Here is a 20,292-nt window from a genome sequence, read left to right as displayed (position 1 = left end):
TGAATCCATTAATTTAAGAAATATTGGTGTGCAGCTGAAGAATAGTCTCAGTACACCACTCAAGTGTCTTTTAAGAGCGGCAGTGATGAAAAAGAAGCATGTGCATTCTGCACAGTATGCTATTCCCTGAAGAACACAAGGAGCAAGAGAAGAAGCAAGTGTGCAATCTCTCCTAAAACCATAGAGGAAGGCCTCCCATTCTCAAGTTGCAGGACTTGCCTTTGCTTTTGAAGCATAATCATCTGCCCTGCTCCTTTTATTCTCTTCACTAATTTCTCATCCTGCCCCCTAATTTCTTTCTTTTTTTTTAAAATAAGCTTTTTCAAATATGAACACTTTGTTCATCTTCCTTTACTTGAAACAAAAAGTATCATACGTTGTAAGATCAAAGTAATGTTCCATCTCTCTTGGAAGAAATCAAGATTGTAGCTAAGCTACCAACTGATGAACAAGTTAAGGAGTAGCTCATGGCACTCTAATAGCACGGAAGATGACAGATTTCTTACAACTGCAGTCAATATTTACAGTTTAAAACAATTGGTTGTCAAATAATCACAATTTGACAGCACAAAACTAAGTATGCTGCTGAGTAAGGAGCACGGTCAATGAAGCCCTGATACCTGAAGCCTTCCCATACTACGTCTCTAGTGCAGTCAGCTTGCTTTTCCCCTAGCTATATTCCCTTCATTTTCTTCTCTACTGTAACTGCCTTTTGTGAGTGTTCTCCAAAAATTTTCATTTTTGCTACGAAATCTCTTCAATTTGCAGTAATTCCAGCTCCCTCTTTGTCCATTAACTGAAGAGGGAGTATACACTGTGACAGCTTCAGATAGATGGAGAAATATGTTACAATAACCATATTTTTTCAAAGGTAGTGTAAATTTAAAGTATGATTTCTCAAACCAGTAATTAGTTTTCATAAAATTTTATTATGTATTTTATTTCTGATACCTCTATCAAATTTAGCTGATGACAAAAAGTTACTGCTATGATGAATGGAAAACAATCTTGCAAAATATTTTCTTAGCTTTTTTTATTTCTAATTGTGTTTTCTTCTCTGAAGATTTACTTAAGTAGTGGAAATGAACCCATGAAACTATCAATTCAAAAACTGCTTTAAAAAAAAAATTCTACTGGAAATTGCTGCATTTTGCAAATTGCATTGTAAATAAACTCATTCTGCTAAGTGATAAAAAACCATCCAATTATTTAAACTATACTGTAAAGATTTGAAAACAACAATAAATTACATACTTCACTGCAGTGATAACAACATTGCGCTTTGGTTCGTTGTCATAGCTCACACTTTCAATGCCATAAACCTGAGCTAATTCATGGATGATTCTGCGGTGATCTCTGTTCATTGGTGGGTAACAATGACTCTTCTTTGTATGCTTGCCCTGAATTCAACAGAAGAGGTTAAGAAAGAAGAAAAAAAAAAGATGAAGTTTTCCTTTAGAGGAGCCAAGGGGAAGAAAACAGCAAAAAAAAGTGTTTCTACCTCTAAAATTTTGCTGCTATGACAAAATCAATACCACAAATTGCTAAGACCTCAGTATTGACAGAAAGCTCATCTGAAAATATTAATTTAATTTCCCAAACTTAAATTGTATGTTCTCTGTTGTGTCCAGCACCTCAAAGTATACACACATCCACATAAGGATATCTTTTAAGTTGGAAATACAAATCCTGATTACATTCATTCTACTTAGATCCCAAAAAACAATACAAAATTATTTTTATCTGAATTTGTATCTTTCAAAATGATCTGCCAAGTTCACATCAGATCTAATTTTATTTTGCAGACTGGCTTCACAATGTACATATTGCAGATAGCTACAAAGATGTCAAATTTATCAATTACTTCCCTCTACCAAAGAAGCTATTTATCTGCAAGTTCCTCATGTAATGGCATCAGTAGATTCTTTATTCAATAAAACCCCAAAGTTCTAGTTTTAATCAGTTAATGAGACTGGTAATGTTGATTCAACACTGATTATTAAATCAACAGTAAAAGAACAAACAAAAAATCAAGGCCCTATGAGCCCATATCCTTAATGGGTTGGATCAATTTTTGACAACAAATGCATATAAGGATGAGTCACTCAGTGCTTTGGTCTGCTTTCACAGATTCAGGACACTGCTTCAGATTTTGCCTTCATTATCACCAGTGAAGTCTTCTAGGTTTCTGGGTCAACAGAAAAGATTCAAAGGGAAAAACTAACTACCTGTAGTAGAATAAGTTCGAGTCAGGGACTTCTGGAGAAATCCCAACCTACAGAACTTCCTAGGACTGTAGGCAGTGCATTTAAGGTCACTGAGAGACCAGGATGATATCCCACTTCTCCATCACCTCTGAAAGATTGTAAGAATGGGGTAGGAACCCAATGACTAGAGAAAGGTAATTGTTGCAACTATATACAAACAAACAAAAAGAACCCAAGAACTATTGGCTGATTAGCTAAAATTCAAATCTGTTTTTAGGTACATGGAGGAGAAAAATACCTGGGAACAATCAGTGTGGATTTACAAAAGGTCAGCCACCAAAATTAATGTAAAAACCACATGTCACCAGAGGTACGTTGCAGCTATCCTGAAAATAGTGCGTTAGTATCTATCTTCTCCTAGATTATAAAATTGCTAAGTTACAAATAGAAACTGGACCAGAAACTGTGGTCAACCATTTCCGGAAGTCTTCAGGATAATCACATGCTGACAGAATATTATCTTTCCTTTGCAATTAACAGTAATAAACCTCCCAGCTATTACAACACTTCCAGCATAGACAAAAGAATTTGAAGAACTCTACAGATTCTGTACCTATTTATGATGACTAGTATGCTTGGTTTAAAAAAGCAGTGATGGTTCCATGCTCTGAAAAACATCACAATTCTTGTCCCTGTGAAGGCAGAGCTGGATATACATGTTCTCTGTCTTTTCTGCTTACATATATCAACCATGAAAACTCTGCTGTGCTAGACAGAGTATATATTGATTAGTGTAGGCCAGAGATGTTTATGAGGCAAGGAAAGTCATATACAACAGAGAGAGTTGAATCATGTTAATGTTAAAACTTTTAAGTATCAAAATCCTTTTTATTACTCATTTCTCCAGTTAAACTGAAGTGGGCATCTCCAAAGGGACAATGCAAAAAAATAAAAAAGTAGATGTAAAATGAGTAAGCCTAAGTAACAGTAATCAGTATCAAAGACATAGTACTGATGCAGGCAGAGCTACATGAATGCTTGATAGATTAGCATGCAAAATACTTTTAATACAAGTAAAGTTTCACATCTAGAAACAAAGAAAACAAGACACATATTTAGTCAGAGAGTATTTAGGAATCATAATAAACAACCAAACACAGACTCAAGCATAAAGAGGACTTGAGGATTATGGCAGAAGAACAACTAAAACCAGTCTCTGCATAACGCCATGTCACACATATTAATTCAATCTTTAGCTACATAAACCTGTGGGTTGCAAGATGAAACACGACTCTCACAAGAGAGAAAAGAAAGCATCTGAGACTTCAACAGAAATAGAAAGAAAAGTTATGCAAGAAAAACTGAGTACAAGTGCAAATTAACTTTATAGTGCATGGGAAATATTCCCTTTTACACCATACATACCACAATTTTGAAGGAAAGGAGAGTCAGAGCATGGCCTCCACACATGCTGTCACTTCTAGCTTCAGGACAGGCTAGGAGGACACATGGAACTACAGGCTGGTCAGCTTCACCTCAATCCCTGGGAAACCTCCTCCCTTTTGAAATCTAACTTGATTTTGGGGAGCTTTCTGGGAGCTTCTCATACCTTTATGGAATAGCAATTCCCTACAGCCTGATGGGTAGGATGGTACAGAACTGATCCTTGAGATACTGAACCGTCATGTGACCCTACATGGTTCATCCTAATCACGATAAAAGCTGGGTACACTGGGTAATTCTCCCCTTAGGTCAGACAAGGAAATGACTGAGATGTGGTTTCTTTTCATATTTTCCTTCTCTTCTCCAATGCAGATGCTCCTTAACAGACACCATTTCTCTGCTTTGTACAATCACTATTCAACAAATGGTTTGCACTGGGAAGTAAAGCACTGGAGATGTTCTTGAGCTCTCTGGTATTCTTGTTCTGGCATGTTTGATGTCACTAATCGCAAATGTAAGACCTGTGGTTGCCTCTTTTTAAAAGTAATTACATATCTTGGTTTGATATTAGTATAAGCATATATTTGGTATATGCAATTATATATAGAAAGACATATGTGTACATACTTGTATATATAAGTATGTATGATAAAGGTAATGTATAAAGGAATATGCAAAATAGGATAACCACAGGTAACACAACACTAGGCGAATTATTCTTAGGTAAAACATACAGATAACAAACAATTATTCTATGCACCTGCTTCCAAGTGTCTGAGGTTGGAGGGACCTGAGTATAATTAGCATAATCTGCACCCCAATGAACAAGAAATTGAGCACAGGGGCAAGAGACAAATGAACTAGGAACTCCTGTTAATACTGAAACAGGAAATACACAGGAGACTGAAGCAGTGTCAGGCCACTTGAAATGAACATAAATAAGTTGTAAGAGTAAGTAGAAATGAGACAATGAAGGCCAAGGCCCATCTGGAATTACATCTGGCCAAGGATGTCACGGACAGAAAGAAAGGCTTCAAATACATCAATAACAAAAGGAAAAGTAAGGATAATGTGGGCCTATTACCAAACAGAGGGGGGAACCTAGTAAGAGAGGACACAGAGAAGATGGAGTATGTGAACATCTTTGCATCAGTCTCACTGACAAACCCTCAAGAATCTCTGACTCAGGAAACCAGGGTAAAAGAATGTTGGAAGGAAGTTTCTGTTGGTCTAGGACTGGGGTTAGAGAACACCTAGGCAAACTTGATATCTGAAGTCCATGGGCTCTGATGGGATGCATCCCTGAGTGCTGAGAGAGCTGGTGGACGTTACAGCGAGGCTCCTTACAATCATCTTTGAAAGGTCATGGCGGTTAGGAGAGGTGCACGAAAACTTAAAGAAAGCAAACATCACCCCAGTCTTTCTTAAAGGGCAAGAAGGATTCTGAGGAACTACGGGCCAGCCAGTCTGTCATGGTTTGACACTGGCTAAATGCCAGGCACCCATGAAAGTCACTCACTTACCCTCCCCTGCTACAGCTGGGTAGAAGAGTGAAAATTTAACAAAGGCTCATGAGCTGAGATAAGGACTGAGAGAAAGCACTTCAAGGGCAAACCAGGCTCGACTTAGAAAGTCAATTTATTACTAACAAAATCAGAGCAGGATAATGAGAAGGCTTTTTTCCCCAACCGCTCCCTCCTTCCCACTGACAGCATAGGGAGTAGGGGTTTTGGTCAGTTCATCACCCAAGCTTTTCTTCCACTTGGCTCAGGAAGAGAAGTCATTCACCTGTGAGACTGTGGAGTCCCTTCCCACAGGAGACAGTTCTCCACGAACTCCGCATGGTTCCAATCTCACAAGCAGCGGTCCTCCCAAAACTGCTGCAATGTGAATTCCTCCCACAGGCAAACAGTCCTCCCAAAACTGAGGCGTTGGTCACTCTTCCACAGGTTGCAGTCCTCCAAGGACAGGCTGCTCCACCTTGGATGCAGGGGCCCCCTCTCTCCACCAGGTCTCCCACAGGACCACAGCCTCTTCCAGGCATCCACCTGCTCTGGTGTGGCCACCTCCCCCATGGGCTGTGGATGGATCTCTGCATCCCCTATGGAACTCCATGGGCTGCAGGGCTGCCTATTTCATCATGGTCATCACCATGGCCTGTAGAGGAATCTCAGCTCTGGTGCCTGGATCCTGCCCCTCCTTCTCCACTGACCTTGGTGTCTCCATGTTGTTTCCCTCACATACTCTCACCTCCTCCTCTTCTCCAGCTGGAATTAAAACTGCGCCACCACCTTTGTTTTGATTTCTTCTTAAATATGTTATCACAGAGGCATTAGTATCATTTCCAATTGGTCCAGCTTTGGCCAGTGGCATGTCCCTCTTCAGAGCCATCAGGGACTGGCTCTGCCAGACATGGTGGAAGATTCTTGCAGCTTCTCACAGAAGCCACCTCTGTGGCCCCCCCACCACCAAAAACCAGGCGTTGCAAAACCAATGCACAGTCTCACAGTCTCTGGAGAGGTGATGGGGAATGGTTCACCCTCAAGGTCATCGTGGGATGACAAGAAGGTGATCAGGATTAGTCAGTATGGATTCACCAAAGGAAAATCATGCTTAACCAATCTAACTGTATGATAAAACAACTGTCTATCCCCTGGCTAGATAAGGCAAGAGCACTGAATATTGTCTACCTGGCTTTTAGGAAGATTTTTGACACTGTGTCCTGTGACATCCTCATAGTTTAACTCAGGAAGTGCCATGTGGATGAGTGGACAGTGAGGTGTTTTGAGAACTGTCCGAACAGCAGATCTCAGAGGGTTGTGATCAGTGGCAGAGAGTCGAGTTGGAGGCCTGTAACTAGCGGTGTTGCCCAGTGATCAGTACTGGCTCTAATATTGTTTTAACTTACACATCAGCGACTTGGATAAAAGGGCAGATGCCTCCCCAGCAAATTCACTGACGACCCAAAGCTGTGAGGCGTGGCCAACATCCCAGAGCAGTGCGCAGCCCTTCAGAAGGATCTCAACAGGCTGGAGGGATGGACAGAGAGGAGTTTTCAGAAATTCTTTAAGGGCAAGTACAGAGACCTGCACTCAGGGAGGAAGAACCTCATGCACCAGTATAGGCTGGTGGAAAGCAGATCTTCAGACAAGGATCTGGAGATGCTGATAGGCAGCAAGCTGTCCATGAGACAGCATTGTGCCCTTGTGGCACAAAGCCAATGACATGGTGCACTAGGAAGAGTGTGATCAGGAGGTCATGAGAGGTTATCCTGCCCCTCTACTCAGCCCTCATGAGGCCTTACCTGGAATGCTGGAATGTCCAGTACCGGGCTCCTCAGTAGAAGAGAGAAATGGAGGTCCTGAAGCAAGTCCAGCAGAGGGCTACAAAGATGATAGGGGACTGGACCATCTCATGAGGATAGGCTGAGAGAGTTGGGCATATTGTACCTCAAGATGAGATGACAGATAAGATTCTATTTATTATTAGGTTTTTTTGTCAATAAGTATCTGAAGATGGAGTGTCAGGAGGATGGAGCCAGGCTCTTCTTAATAGTGCCAACCAACGGGAAAAGAGGCATCAGGCAGAAACTGATGCACAGGAAGTTCCACATGAATATGAGAAAGAACTTCTTTACTGTGCAGGTGACTGAGCACTGAAACAGATTGTCCAGAGAGGTTGTGGAGTCTCCCTCACTGGAGATACTACAGAACTGTCTGGATGCAATCCCATGCAATATGCTCTAGGATGACCCTTCTTGAGCTGGGAGGTTGGACTGGATGACCCAACTGGGTCCCTTCCAACTTTACCTGTTCTTTAGTAACTAGACACAGATTGACTTATTTTTAGTCTTTCATTCTAATGATGAAAACAACGGGCAAGAACACTAGACAGATGGACAATCACCAACATTGTTTAAGAAACATCCTCCATAATTTTTTTAAGGAATAAAGTTAAATAACTGTCCTTAGGGCCTAGGGGGATCAAAATTATGCTTTCTACAGTAGATTAGGTCCTTCTTGAGCTAAAGGCAACTGAGAATAGTATAGTTTACATGGTCCTTTGAACCACATATACTGGGTCTTTCATGGAGCAGCAGCAAGCTAACCTGGCAGACCTGAAGGTGGTATCACTGAAAAACATATGATTATGTCTGTGGTATCAGCCTCTCTAAGTATACTGGAGTCTCTCAAACACTGTGACTGAATCCAGGTTTTTTTATAGAAGGAGCACAACCTCATACACTGGCAAATATAGGAAGGTATAAAAAAATTCGTGAGCAAGTTCCACTGCAGGGATAAGAAGTACCTAGGCTTTCCTCCTCAAAATCTGAATGTTTAAACATAATCTTTGACAATATTTTATTAATGGAGAACCAAAAATTGATGATCATCCATTGGTGCATTAACGCCTAGCACTGCTTTAATCCTTAAGCAAGGTTTGGCACCAAAGTGATCCTGAACTACTAGGTCTCCTAAAAATTTTGTTCTTTTTACAATTAAACTGTGCATTATATTGGAGCGCAAACAGATCTGGTGTCAACTCATAACTATGAGTATTAATAAAGTTTAGTAATATCAAACTCCCCCCAAACGAAACCAATTCTAAGAATCTATACAGAGTATCTGAATACTGACCTTATTCACAGCTTCCACAAGCATTCTCATTTCCTTCTCAATGTCACTGACAAATTTTATATCCTTCCTGCAAAAACAGCATTCTAGGTGAACAGGGCAAGAGAGCGTACAAAGATATAGTATCTTCATATTTTGTAGTATTTTTCAACAAGAACAAAAGTAAAGAACACAATTGACGGAAGCAGAAACTTCATTCACATTAAAAGACTGTTAGAATGTCATCACTATTACAAAAATAATTATTTCCCCTTCAACAACTGGAACCCAGAATAAAATGCTGTGACATGGCTCTACTGTCTGACAATCCAATTCTACCTTTTCAAATGAATAATGTAGATGTTAAAGTTGCCATTTTGGTGTTTTTAAGTTACTTGTCATTAATTTACTTAATTACAATATATGATGAGACACAAAAATGGGAACAGGGTAAACAGAGTGGAGCTCTTTTCCAAGACAGAGGAAAAGTTCACTGATTTTGGTCTTCAGCTTGCCTAGCACAACAAATTATTAAGAATGCATGAAGCAGCATAAGGCTACTTGCAAGCAAACAAAACATTCTTGATGTGAGATACTAAGGATTTGTTTGAAGTATTTTTTTGTAACCAGCTTCATCACAGTACTTCAAGTCTTTCACTTATGGGCAAACTTTGTGCTCTGTTCTTAAATAAGCAGGTAAACCAGCTTTAAAAGGAAGGCTGCTATTTTTTAGGCTACCATCCCCATGGGGAAAAAAGGCTACCTGAAGATTTCATATCTCAAAGCTGGTTAGTAGTAAATAATCCTTCAAAAACCAGGCACTATTCCATATCAACACAGTACCACTTTGTGAATGATGTCAGAATTTAGCCAGTCAAGAAGTGCCTGCCAAAGCAAGCACAACTATCTCTGGCAGATGACCTACCAAAGTTCTGGATGCTGAAGTGAATGTATCATCAAAAGACCAAGGGGTCTCAAACAAATGTGCAAAACAACAACATTGAATAGCTCAGCTACCAACATCACTTGATCAGATAAAATGGACTTAGCCCATCACTGGTAAACCTTCAAGGTCTAGCAACAGTACATGGACACTGCATGTAGCTATGAGAATTCCTGGGTCTTCAGTAGAGTTTAACACTGGGAGAATTGGAAAAAGGACATGAACTGGTAGAGCTAAAAAGAAAGGGGCCTCCAGACACCTACAGTGTGAAATACAGAGTCAGCTCATGTAGTATGAGGCTTTGGAAAGAATATTGCAGAAATAATTTCAAGTTCAAAAAAACCCCAATCCACAAACAAAAAAAACCCCAATCCAACAACAAAAAACCCAACCAAAACCACCAACACCTTCAGGATTTAGAGGGTTAGAAAGCATGAACTACACAGAATACCAACCATGAACACCCAAATTTCAAGGTGAAGTGATCATGGCAGTTAAGAAAAAAATGTATCAACTACCCAGTGAGAGGGTCCACAAGGATCTGATGTATAATATTTAAAAGCGTACTAAGGAACCAGCTAACACACTGAGGGATACATAAAAATAAAAAAGCCCCTCAGGAGCCTATAGAACCACAGATATTCATAGTGCATACAGTGTGGTCTTGCACAGCCAGTGACAAAACAAGAAAATTATTTTCTGTGTAGCTCCAGGTGGGTAGATACATCAGATATTCTCTCTTACTCCAGTAGTCTTAATTCATCAAATAACAGCCTCAACATCATCCATGTCCAGTTGGACACTGATACTTGTGCCAGTCTATTCTCCAACTTCATGTCAACAGATCAACCTGAGCATTTGTTTACTCTATGTGTATATATTTCTGGAGCTTCTTAAAAGGTCAGTGCTGAGGTGTCCAGCCAGTGGATCACTGTACCCCCTGATCTGTGCTCAGTTGGTAGTCATCTCCATGCTACAAGATGGATACCCCTTGGCAGCAGAGTATCTCCTCATGTAAAGCTATATGGTGGAGAGACTTCTTTTGACTCCTTATCAGATCCTGACAAACACATCAGCAAGATCAGCATGCATCAGCACTTCCATGCTATTCCTGGTGCCCCCTTCTCCTGTCACTGTCCTACAAAGGAGACATATTATCTTGGCACGCTTACACTCGCTTATCTTCTTCCTGTTACCTGGAGTTGCACTGCATTTTGGGAGCTTCAGGGTTCTGTCATTAAAGACTACACCTCAAAATCCTCAGGAGTTCTTACAGCTTTCTCAAGTTTTCTTCATTTTTATGTATGCATTTCTTTCAGCTCTTGACAATATATCAGCTACACAGACCAATTAATTGCCTAAAGAAGATAACATGGCATTCTAGTAATGACTTTGGCAGCTGCTGCCTTCTTGAGGCAGTGACTCTGAATGCACAGGGAGGCAACTGTTGAGCTTTTCAATCATTCTAAGATCCTGTATGTAACTTATGCTCTGCAGAAAGCCACAAGCCCTGAACTCCTGCATTAGTGGAGTGATGCACTCAAGCAAGAATAAATTAATCTGTCAGAAATTATTCAGAATGTTGAACCATCTGAAAACCATACTGTAACAGATACTGATGCCATGATGATTTTTTCCTTTTTTTATATATACCTTTTATATACCCTTTTATATAGCTTTTATGTATCCCCAGTGCTTTTAGCATGCATACTTGTTGTAGAGGAATTCCTTGTGGAACGGGGACATACGATACCCCAGGAGAGCTTGGGCACCCAGGGCTGTTGCAGAAGGGGCCTCAGGCTTGCAAGGCACCTGCTAGCCGGCAGCCTTGAACAGCCTTGGGAAAAGGTATACACTGGTCAGCTCCCCCGCTGCTTAGAGGCTTTCTCATGGGAAAGGGGCGTGAACTTTGCAAAGTATAACTTGGTGTAAGTAAACAATAAAACGGGAGTACAATGCTCAAATCGTATCAGCGTTCATGTCGTGACTCTGGCTGGTTCCCCTGCACCCGGGACAACGCCCCCCCCCCCCCCCCCCCCCCCAACTAAAACTTGTAATTCCTTAAGTCTGATAACAGCTTAGACCCAATATTTCGTTAAGCCAGGAGACCAAACATTCTGGAGGCCTTGCAGTTGGAGGCCAGAAAGCCCTATTCCATCCTGAGAAACCAAGGTCTTCCCTAGAACATCCTGTAAACTAAGATAGGTCCATCCAGGGGGGGATTCCTCAGGATGGGGGGTTCATTTGAGCCTCTCATTGGGTAATCTTTGATAGATCAGCTAATTTGCAAGGCCTATAAATTGTATACGCAATCTATCATGTGTTTGCATTTTGGCGTGTTCCACCTGGACGAAGTGGTGCACCTTAACGATCCTTAAATAAATACCGAAGTTAAAAACCCCTTTTCCCTTAAACCATGTTTGGTTCTTAATTTTAAGACCAGGGTAAGGCAACAACACAATTTCTGGATCCTGCCATCATAATGGAAAGACAAATCTTCTGCTAGACTACTAAGATAAAAGATCATCAGGAGTAGTCAAGGAAGTAAATTCATAAAGCCATAGATTCACAAATTGCAGACTGCTGCTCCTGTGAAGAGTTACTATACATTACTGTAAGGAGAAACTCATTTATCTTTAAAACTAGATAAATGAAATCCAGTAATTCAATGCACAAAGTAATTGACTTGAGGACTAACAAAAACTTTTGCTTTAGCTATGAATCAGTAAGAATAGCACTGGTGTATTAGTTTATTGTAAATTACCAGTGTAAAGTGGCTACAAAGGAAACACAATTAAAATCACTGCAAGAATGAGGAGGAGTGTGGAAGCATTAAGGCTACTTTTTAAGGTCTCTGTTTGACCATCGGCAATATAGTGCATGACCATGGTCAGTTCTGTTCATGAAAGATGAACACTGCATTATGGGTAGTGGCTGGCAGAAAGACAAGATAGAATTGTAATCCAAAAAACCACAGTAGACTACACACACAATGCAAAATTTTCACTTATTGTACTGAAAGTGTGTGCGGTGTTTTCTGAAAAAAGTAAAGGAAAACATACTCTATACACAACTAAGATAATAGTCCTTATAAAATAGCACTTCTAAGCGCAAATACTAATAAAAAAACCAGTAGCTCCACAATGAAAACATTCAGCTCCTATTTTACAGTAGCCTCATCAGTTGGAAGCAAAGAAGATGTAACTTTTAAATTCTGAGTGGTTGCTTATGTAAAATTTTCACTTATCTCAACATATCAACAAATTAAATAAAGGATTTTCAAGCAGCAAACATCCTTACAAAACCATGATATTTATGCAGCATTAGAGTACTGGAGCAAGAACAAAACATATTAAGCTGTTCTAAAAAACTTAGACCTGGTAAAAACCAACGTCATGCCTACAAACTCATACAGGAGTAAAAACTCTTAGATGACATATAATCTAAACATCTTTTTAAAAATTTGTCTGATCCCTCCCTGTCATTCCAGATTGCGAAGTATTTATTGATGTGATGATTTTGGTATTACCTTGATTTCACATTGTCTCATTTTAGGGTGCCTCAGTCTAGCAATGCTCTATGCAGTCACACTGGCATAGGCTTTGCTCTGCATCCAATGTTTTATTAATTCCATTTCTTTATTTTTAAAATAAAAGCAGTAAGGCAAAAAAGTAAATGACACTGGTGGAAAGAACAGCAGTCTATGAGAGCATATTTCATTATTTTGCCATCATTTTTGTCTTTGTTTTGAAATATTTATAAGGAGCACTGAGGTGAAAGCTGATTCTGTGTAAAAGCAGTAGAGATGTGAGAAGTACAGGTACTGATTCATAGTTAGAATGGTGTAAAATGATGTTCCCATTCTAAATCTGGTCCTTTTCTGGTTACAGAAAAAAGCAATCTGTCAGGCACTTTTTACTTTTCATTATATATACTTTATATACTTTATATATACTTTTCATTATATTATACTTTTCGTTTACATACCATTTTGGAGGTCTTGAGAAGTGCACATCAATTCCTTTGCCTCCTTGGCCATCTACTGCCAAGGCAGTTATTTTTAGAAGAGTAAATAGAACTGTTCTGCATTTCCCATCTTGCTCTCAACACTGTTGACTTATGACACCTGCCATCATTAGAACACATACCTTGCATCTTCTTTTAAAAGGTCACTGTACTTTGGCCCAGAAGAACGGATATTAAAAGGATCAGAATTATCATCTATTTCAAGAGCTTCAGCAAGGCGCCTAAATTTGATGGTAGGAGGAAAAAACCCCAAAATATAAACAAAAACGTAAGCAAACAACAAAAAAAAACCCCAACCCCATATAAATCCCAACCTTCCATACATGTCATCAAAGAATAAAGTTACAGGTTACTAATACAAATAAATAGCTTGCAAAAGATATGGTCTGCACATTTCAAACTACTCATTTAGAACTAGAATATTCTAGCAAGATTTCTGATCACTCAATATAGATCTTCGTAACAGGAATCATCTCCACACTTATCTGTTCTCTAGGTCATGCAGAAAATAATTTCTTATCCACATGGCATTAACTTTCCAAATCTAGACTACTTCTGTTAAAAAAAAAAATAAAAAAAAGCAAGCAAGTTAATTGCCCACCTGTTCCTCTGAAGAGCTAAGCATTCCTCATCGCACTGCAACCTGAATTATGAAAGAAAAATACAATTGGAATCACTGCTGCTACTCATACTTTTCAAGGTGTAGCTTGCTGGTGTCATATTATCAAGTCTAAAGAAGTAACAAGAGTGTGTGCGAATAGTTTATTGTATTAGAACAAATAGTAGAGCTAAAAATAAAGAAGCAACAAAGATCTTTGAGCAGCCAATCCCTTCTCCTGGTCTTGAACAGGAATAGCAATTACCAAAGTCGTACAGGAACTGAGGAAAAAAGCTTCTGAACTAGATGTTTATTGGCAAATTTTATCATTTGAGAGAAGAATGAAGTTGATAGGAGCACTGAAGGGATGCTAGGAAGGACTGGGAATCAGCAATGGAAGATGTCACTTACTTGTATGAATCAGAAAAAATTAACAGTCAGGGAAAAGAGGAAAGTTAGACATGTATATGGAGGATTGTGACGAACCATAAACATCAGTATTTCCACTGAATTCCTAATTTCTAGTGTCAGCAGAGTTATGAATTTCAGTTTTCTGTCTTGTCTTTGAAAGGTATTTCATAATTTTATTTTGAGGGATTAAAATGTTGAGAAGAATCAGGAGTTCCCCAGAATTTCAGTGGCAGTTACAAACTTCTTCGCGTTAGACTGCTTAAGTTAATTAATTCTCTTTATAATAGTTACTTACATTAAAAAAAAGAAATTCTACAGGGGAAACAGGTTCAAACTGGTTTATTCAGTGGCATGTATTATCTTTGGAGACAAATAGTTCCAAGATCCAGAACTTCTGATGACTTTCTTGAAGGAGACAGAAGAAAATGAACATACTTGCACTCTTAAGATCGACCTGGTACTGTTTAAAGTCATTTGCTTGAAGAATTATTTTCTCCTCCTCTAAAAGAGGAACGTAGCCAATTTAGAGAAGCTACTCTAGGTCTGATCAAATTTGTCAAAAGAAAAATCCCAAGCCCTAATAAGAAATCTAAGCTAAAGTATAAAATGTCTACAGACAGGACAAGAGAGTGAAACAAAAAGAAAATCCCTGCAGCTTGCAGAAAACATTCTTTTATTGTAAATGAATGAAGTAGATTTGTACACTACTTTGAAAACACAGGAGTTTGACAATAAACTAGAAATTTTAGACTAAATATTCTATGTACCACTGTCTCTTTTCCCCCTGCCCCAGTATTCGGTAGACAAAAAGAGAGAAGGGAGAATACTTCCTCTGACAGTCCTTGAATAAAGGCTACCTACCACAGTTTAGATATCATATTAGGAAAGACTTGTACAAAGAAAAGTCATCTCCGCTAATTTCAACTGTTCAAAGAAAGGACAGTGTCTGTCCACACAGAAAGGGATGTGTTAGTGACTACAACACAGTAGCAAAATTTCTTGAAGTATGCTGGCACTAGCTTTTGATACAGAAGTCATGAAGCAACTATATGGGAAATGTCACTATTTTGACTTTACACAATATAAAGGAACATCAGATTTTAACACAAGTAATAGACATACTCTGAAATAATAAAATTCAATATAAAAAAGAAGACATGGTAATAGAAATAAACTAAAACCAGAGATCAGGAACTCTAAGGGCAAAGATTTCAGTAAGTTTTCTGACAGAAGGATGTTGGAGAAAATTGACAAGTCCATAAAGAAATGACACCAAAAGTAAAAGGACAAGCTTATTTCAATCCTGAGGAACATCACAAAAAGAAAATCACCTATCTTATGCCACAAAATTAAAATCAGGTTTGTGGTGCCAACCAGGATCAGAACACCAAAGCAGCAATCAAACTGAAATGCAAATGTAAAAAATTCTAAAAAGGGTAATACAAAAATATTGTAAATAGTAAGATGATGACTAGGAGAAAATATAGCATATCAATAATCCAGAAAGGAACACTTGATGGTGAAACAGAAGATAATAGCTATTGTCCTGTCTAGAACTGAAAAAAAATCCAGAGGAACTCCAACAAGTTGGCTGAGTAGAAAAAAACTCTGAAACCACAGTTGTATTGTTCCACACTTAATTATAATAACAACCAGACAATGAGAGAGAACTCATCCTACATGAAAGCAAAACCACAAACCACCACGGAACTGCAAAATACTTTTTTAGCAGTTTTGCTGAAGTAGTCAGGCTGCATAGGAAGACTGTAAGTCTTCCTAGTACTACAGCTGACTTTTTTATCACCATATTATGTATTATGCATGTCACCTATGCTTCAGGTACACACAAGGGCTTCAAATACTTTACTACATATATCTCCTTACCTGGCCTGCTTCATTTCTTTTTTCGTAATAAGCCTACTGATTTCCACTGAATCTCCAAGCTGTAGATCTGTTAACTTAGTTGCTATAGATATAGCAGCTATTCTGAAAAAGAAGAGCATTAGACTTCATTTGAGGCAACACATAAACTTCTGAAAAGGTATATAAGGGTGCAGATTTAGAAGTAAGACAGACCGATCATTTTCTCATCAGATTACAGAATGGAAGTCGAGTTCTACATCACTGAGTTTTAAGAGTCTAATTTAGTTATATAAATCAAGAGTTTATTTTCATCTCCCTCAGCTAGGAGTAACACTAACAAATGGACATGCTTCTTATGCAAGTTGAAATTATGCAAGCCAAACACTTTTTCTCCTCACTTGCTTAATATACAAACTACAGCTGACAAAACAGCTTTAACTATCCTTTTATCTTATTCTTCCTTAACTCTGTGCAACTAAAATCTGTAAAGTGAATTTACAAAGTACTTAGAAATTTGCTTACAAAATACAGTTAACACAATCCACAAGGAAAGGACAAAATGCCTACTGAGATCATTACTATTTTCTTCATAAAGATTCTTCCTAATTCCCTTCAATAACAAGTCTTTCCGGTCTCCTTTGCTTGCTAAGATTTGTATAACTAAAACACACAGGAATTTTTCAGGGAAATATCCCACAAACTCCTAAAAATGAAATATTGTATCCTCTTGAACTATCTTTTTCTGTTACATGCAGATAAAACGATACGTTTTGTTCTATATGTTTATCTCTGTATGTTTTGCATTACATTCAAAGAACCTACCACCTATCAGGAAGAAGACTAATCATATTACATAAAACAAAGAAATCACTGAGAGGCACCATCATATTTATCAGGTGATGCCAAAGTCTAGGTAATGGGACATGAGATGATAGCACATCATCATTTGCACCATATGTACAGATACGGCAGTAGATAAAGCACATATATTTCCTGTTCCCTTGGGCATTCTTTCTCCAACATTCACTGACAAAGCCCAAAGCTGTTTCATCATTTCTCTAACCTTTCTGAGAAAACCTGGATACTTGATTAATTTGCTGACCTTTATTTTGTTGCTTTTTTTAAAATATGGTTTTTGTTGCTGTTGTTTTGGTGTGGTGATAGGTAGGAAAAAAAGCCAAACTTATATCCACAAAATCAGAATATCTTAATCTTTCAGGTACCTGAACTGCTGGAGTTTTCAAACTTAGCTGGCACTAAATGCTGGTTCTGTTACTATCACAAGGCAAGAGTAATTTGTCTGCACATATGAACACATTTTAACTGATAGAAACACTTGGTTTAAACAGAACAGTTTCTTTCCCTTCCTCTTGATTTGGGCTCTGATTAGAGAAATAAATATGTATGTATTCACCTTACGCGTGCAAGAACACTCATTGGCTTCAAAGAACCATTTTCCTTGAATGAATATTATTGCAGTGCCTGAGCTATAAAACAGCAGAGAATTAACAGCCTTCAAAAATCTGGACTTGTATCTGGAGCATTCAAAAATCTGGACTATGTTATCTTTTGAACTTATAATTAATGACAAGCATTTCTCAATTGAAACTGGCATTTCAGAGTTGAGTCAGTCTTCTGATTTGCATCAAATATCAAAATACCAAACTTCTGTACATGTATCTTGCATTCATCTTAGTATTGACTACAACTGTTCATAATTGTTTCTAATTAGCACATTTTTCTCCTTGTTTTCATTAGGTAATATTAAGTACCTAAGCTAAGCTATCTTCTGTCAGAACTTGAATATGGACAGCATACAGCAGAAACAAAACAGCATACCCTAAGTTGGACTAGGATAAAAAAAAAAGGCCCACAGATACCAGTTCCAAATAAAACCATCATTAAGTAGCTTTCTTTGAACAGCAGGAAGAATCTCTGACTTTTGTTAGTCACCTCACAACTAGGATACAAAGCAGAACTCTTCAGATTAACTTTTTTCACTCCCTTTCAATCAGTCTCAGAATAAGATTTTTTAAAATGATTATTATTACTGTTTTGTTATATTAATTTCAAAAGTTCCAAAGCCCCACTTTTCCTCTTTTCCTTGTCCATTCCTTGCTCTCTTGCATATGAGAAAGAGAAGTAAGTCTAGAAATAGGGTCTGGAGACTATTGCAATAGAGTTGGGTAGGGCTCAGTTTGCATATTAAACCCCAAGATTTAGACACCAAAGCTCTCCTGCCTAAATTTATCTATTTCAGAATTACTTTAAATCACTCTTTAGCATCCACCATCTCTACTGACTAGGTTCCAACACACATGATTGGAAACTCAGAGAGCAAGTCACACATGGACTGCAATCAAATACATTCAGGAGCCTGCATCTGGACTTGACAAATTCATCTGTACCTAATTGCTCAGTGTGGGTAGAATAGAGGCCCACATACGGGAGAGTCAAGCTTTGACACACCACCATAGTTAGATTAACAACAGAAAAAAGAGAAATGTGTTCTAATGCAGCATGGCTGGTATGAAAGCTCAAGGAAGTACCAAAAAACCCCCCAAAACCACCGTATGTCAAAGTACGAAAAACATGAAAAAGCTTGTGAACTAAATATATTTAGTCAAGTCTGCAATTTAATCAAACTGCGAAGCAGTAAGTCCAGTAAGGAATTGAAAAAATTATTACTGTACCAACCTTTGATATGTATTGGATGCTTCTGAGCAAATCATACTCTCCTTTCTTCTTCCACATTCACATTGAAGATCAACCTGCCATATCACACAAGTGAACAGCTTTTTAAAAGTTTTGTCTTTTTATGGCCATGGAGGGGTGTGAAGGATATAAATTTATTAATTTTAAAAGTCCCATTTTAGTGGAATAATGGCTAACTAAAACTGATGAATAGTTTTATTTTTAAAAAATCCGTATTTTAAGTTTACAGAAAAAATGTCATGCTATCAATATACAAACATGTCACAACTGTTACTGGCTGATAATTAAACCATACAATTCACCTGTGACTTTGCAGTGAATTTTCTTTGGGTATCTAACCTTTGCACAGCAGGATATTGACGGGCAGGGTGAAGAAGGATGACATGGAGCCATACATGGATGATTACAATATAGCCTTGGAATAATACATGGCTGTTTACACTCTTCATCTATAAGACATTCTCCTTTATGACAGATTCGTTTACATTTGTGCATTCCACATTTTAACATTTGATTGCAGCGAAGTCCACAGGAAATGTCAGTGAGATGACAAGGAATATTACTTCGCAGCTGAAAGAGGAAAGGAAAAAGATGACAAATAACAGTAAAAATTATCAATGGAAGTCTCAAAGTGCTTTTACTGTTCATACCTTCATTTGGCACTGCCCACATAAGCATCTTAATACTAAAAGGTCTTAGGTCAAAGAATGAGTTTTGCTTTATACTATAGCCCAATACAGCAGTTGGTTTGAATGCATTTGGAATAAAAGATTTACTTCTCCAATTTAATCACATTAAACTCCAACTCCAGTAAAATATTCCATTCCAAAGAAGCCACAAAAATCTAAGCCTACAGTCCTAAAAAACTGTTTAGTATTCAAAAATATTAATTCTCCAGACTTACTTCATGCTTGCCCATACACCATTTCTGAGTGAGATAGGTACAGGGGGGACATTTCTCCTCACTGTGACATGAATGGTACACTGCAGTCACAGAAATATAAAAGTCGTAACAGTTTTATTAGCATACTTCATTTGAATGCCTTAAAGGAGACAGTAAAGACTATTAAACATGAGTTTACATTTCAAAACTACACAATTTATGGGAAGGATGATGCTTCACACAAGAATAATATATTCTTAAAAAATTATGATGCCAAGTGTTTAGGTGAATATTCTCTAAAATTTCTAAATTAAATAGCACGTAATTTTCTAACTTGTGAGTAGGGTTATACACTCAGGCAAAATTTGTCAGAAACTGTTGGACCCACGCTATTTATTTTGTGATCAGCCAGTGTAATTCCAAGGAACATAGAAACTAACTGTTCACTAGTTTATCCTACTGTTTCAATAGAGCACTTGATCTTTGGAATAGAGCATTTAATGTGTTGTGACTATTAATAACAATAAGAAAAAACGCCAGTGCTTTTTACCAGTGAGAAGTACCACTAGTAGTACTCATTGCAAGTTTTT

The 20,292-nt window shown here is 38.1% G+C and overlaps 1 protein-coding gene across 11 annotated transcripts in view; it reads right to left on the bottom strand.

Annotated features, from left to right (window-relative positions):
• Positions 1-20,292, bottom strand: part of NFX1 (nuclear transcription factor, X-box binding 1) — an 89,106-nt gene that overhangs the window by 11,067 nt on the left and 57,747 nt on the right. For 4 of the 11 annotated variants that reach the window (XM_032103043.1, XM_032103098.1, XM_032103026.1 and 1 more), the window contains exons 15-22: positions 19,724-19,803; positions 19,159-19,389; positions 18,802-18,875; positions 16,126-16,227; positions 13,834-13,875; positions 13,355-13,453; positions 8,288-8,354; positions 1,255-1,400 (exon numbers count right to left, since the gene is read on the bottom strand). In XM_032103043.1, the coding sequence (XP_031958934.1) occupies positions 1,255-1,400; positions 8,288-8,354; positions 13,355-13,453; positions 13,834-13,875; positions 16,126-16,227; positions 18,802-18,875; positions 19,159-19,389; positions 19,724-19,803 (841 nt within the window). Of the gene's footprint in view, positions 1-1,254; positions 1,401-8,287; positions 8,371-13,354; positions 13,454-13,833; positions 13,876-16,125; positions 16,228-18,801; positions 18,876-19,158; positions 19,390-19,723; positions 19,804-20,292 lie in introns of those variants that run through there. The other 7 variants (XR_004239026.1, XM_032103062.1, XM_032103090.1 and 4 more) reach the window with 4 other exon arrangements.

This window comes from Corvus moneduloides, chromosome 1 (genome assembly GCF_009650955.1).
Source record: "Corvus moneduloides isolate bCorMon1 chromosome 1, bCorMon1.pri, whole genome shotgun sequence".
In the NCBI taxonomy this organism is placed as follows: domain Eukaryota; kingdom Metazoa; phylum Chordata; class Aves; order Passeriformes; family Corvidae; genus Corvus; species Corvus moneduloides.
Note: the sequence above shows the minus strand (reverse complement) of the source record. Positions and strands in the feature narration are given on the sequence as shown.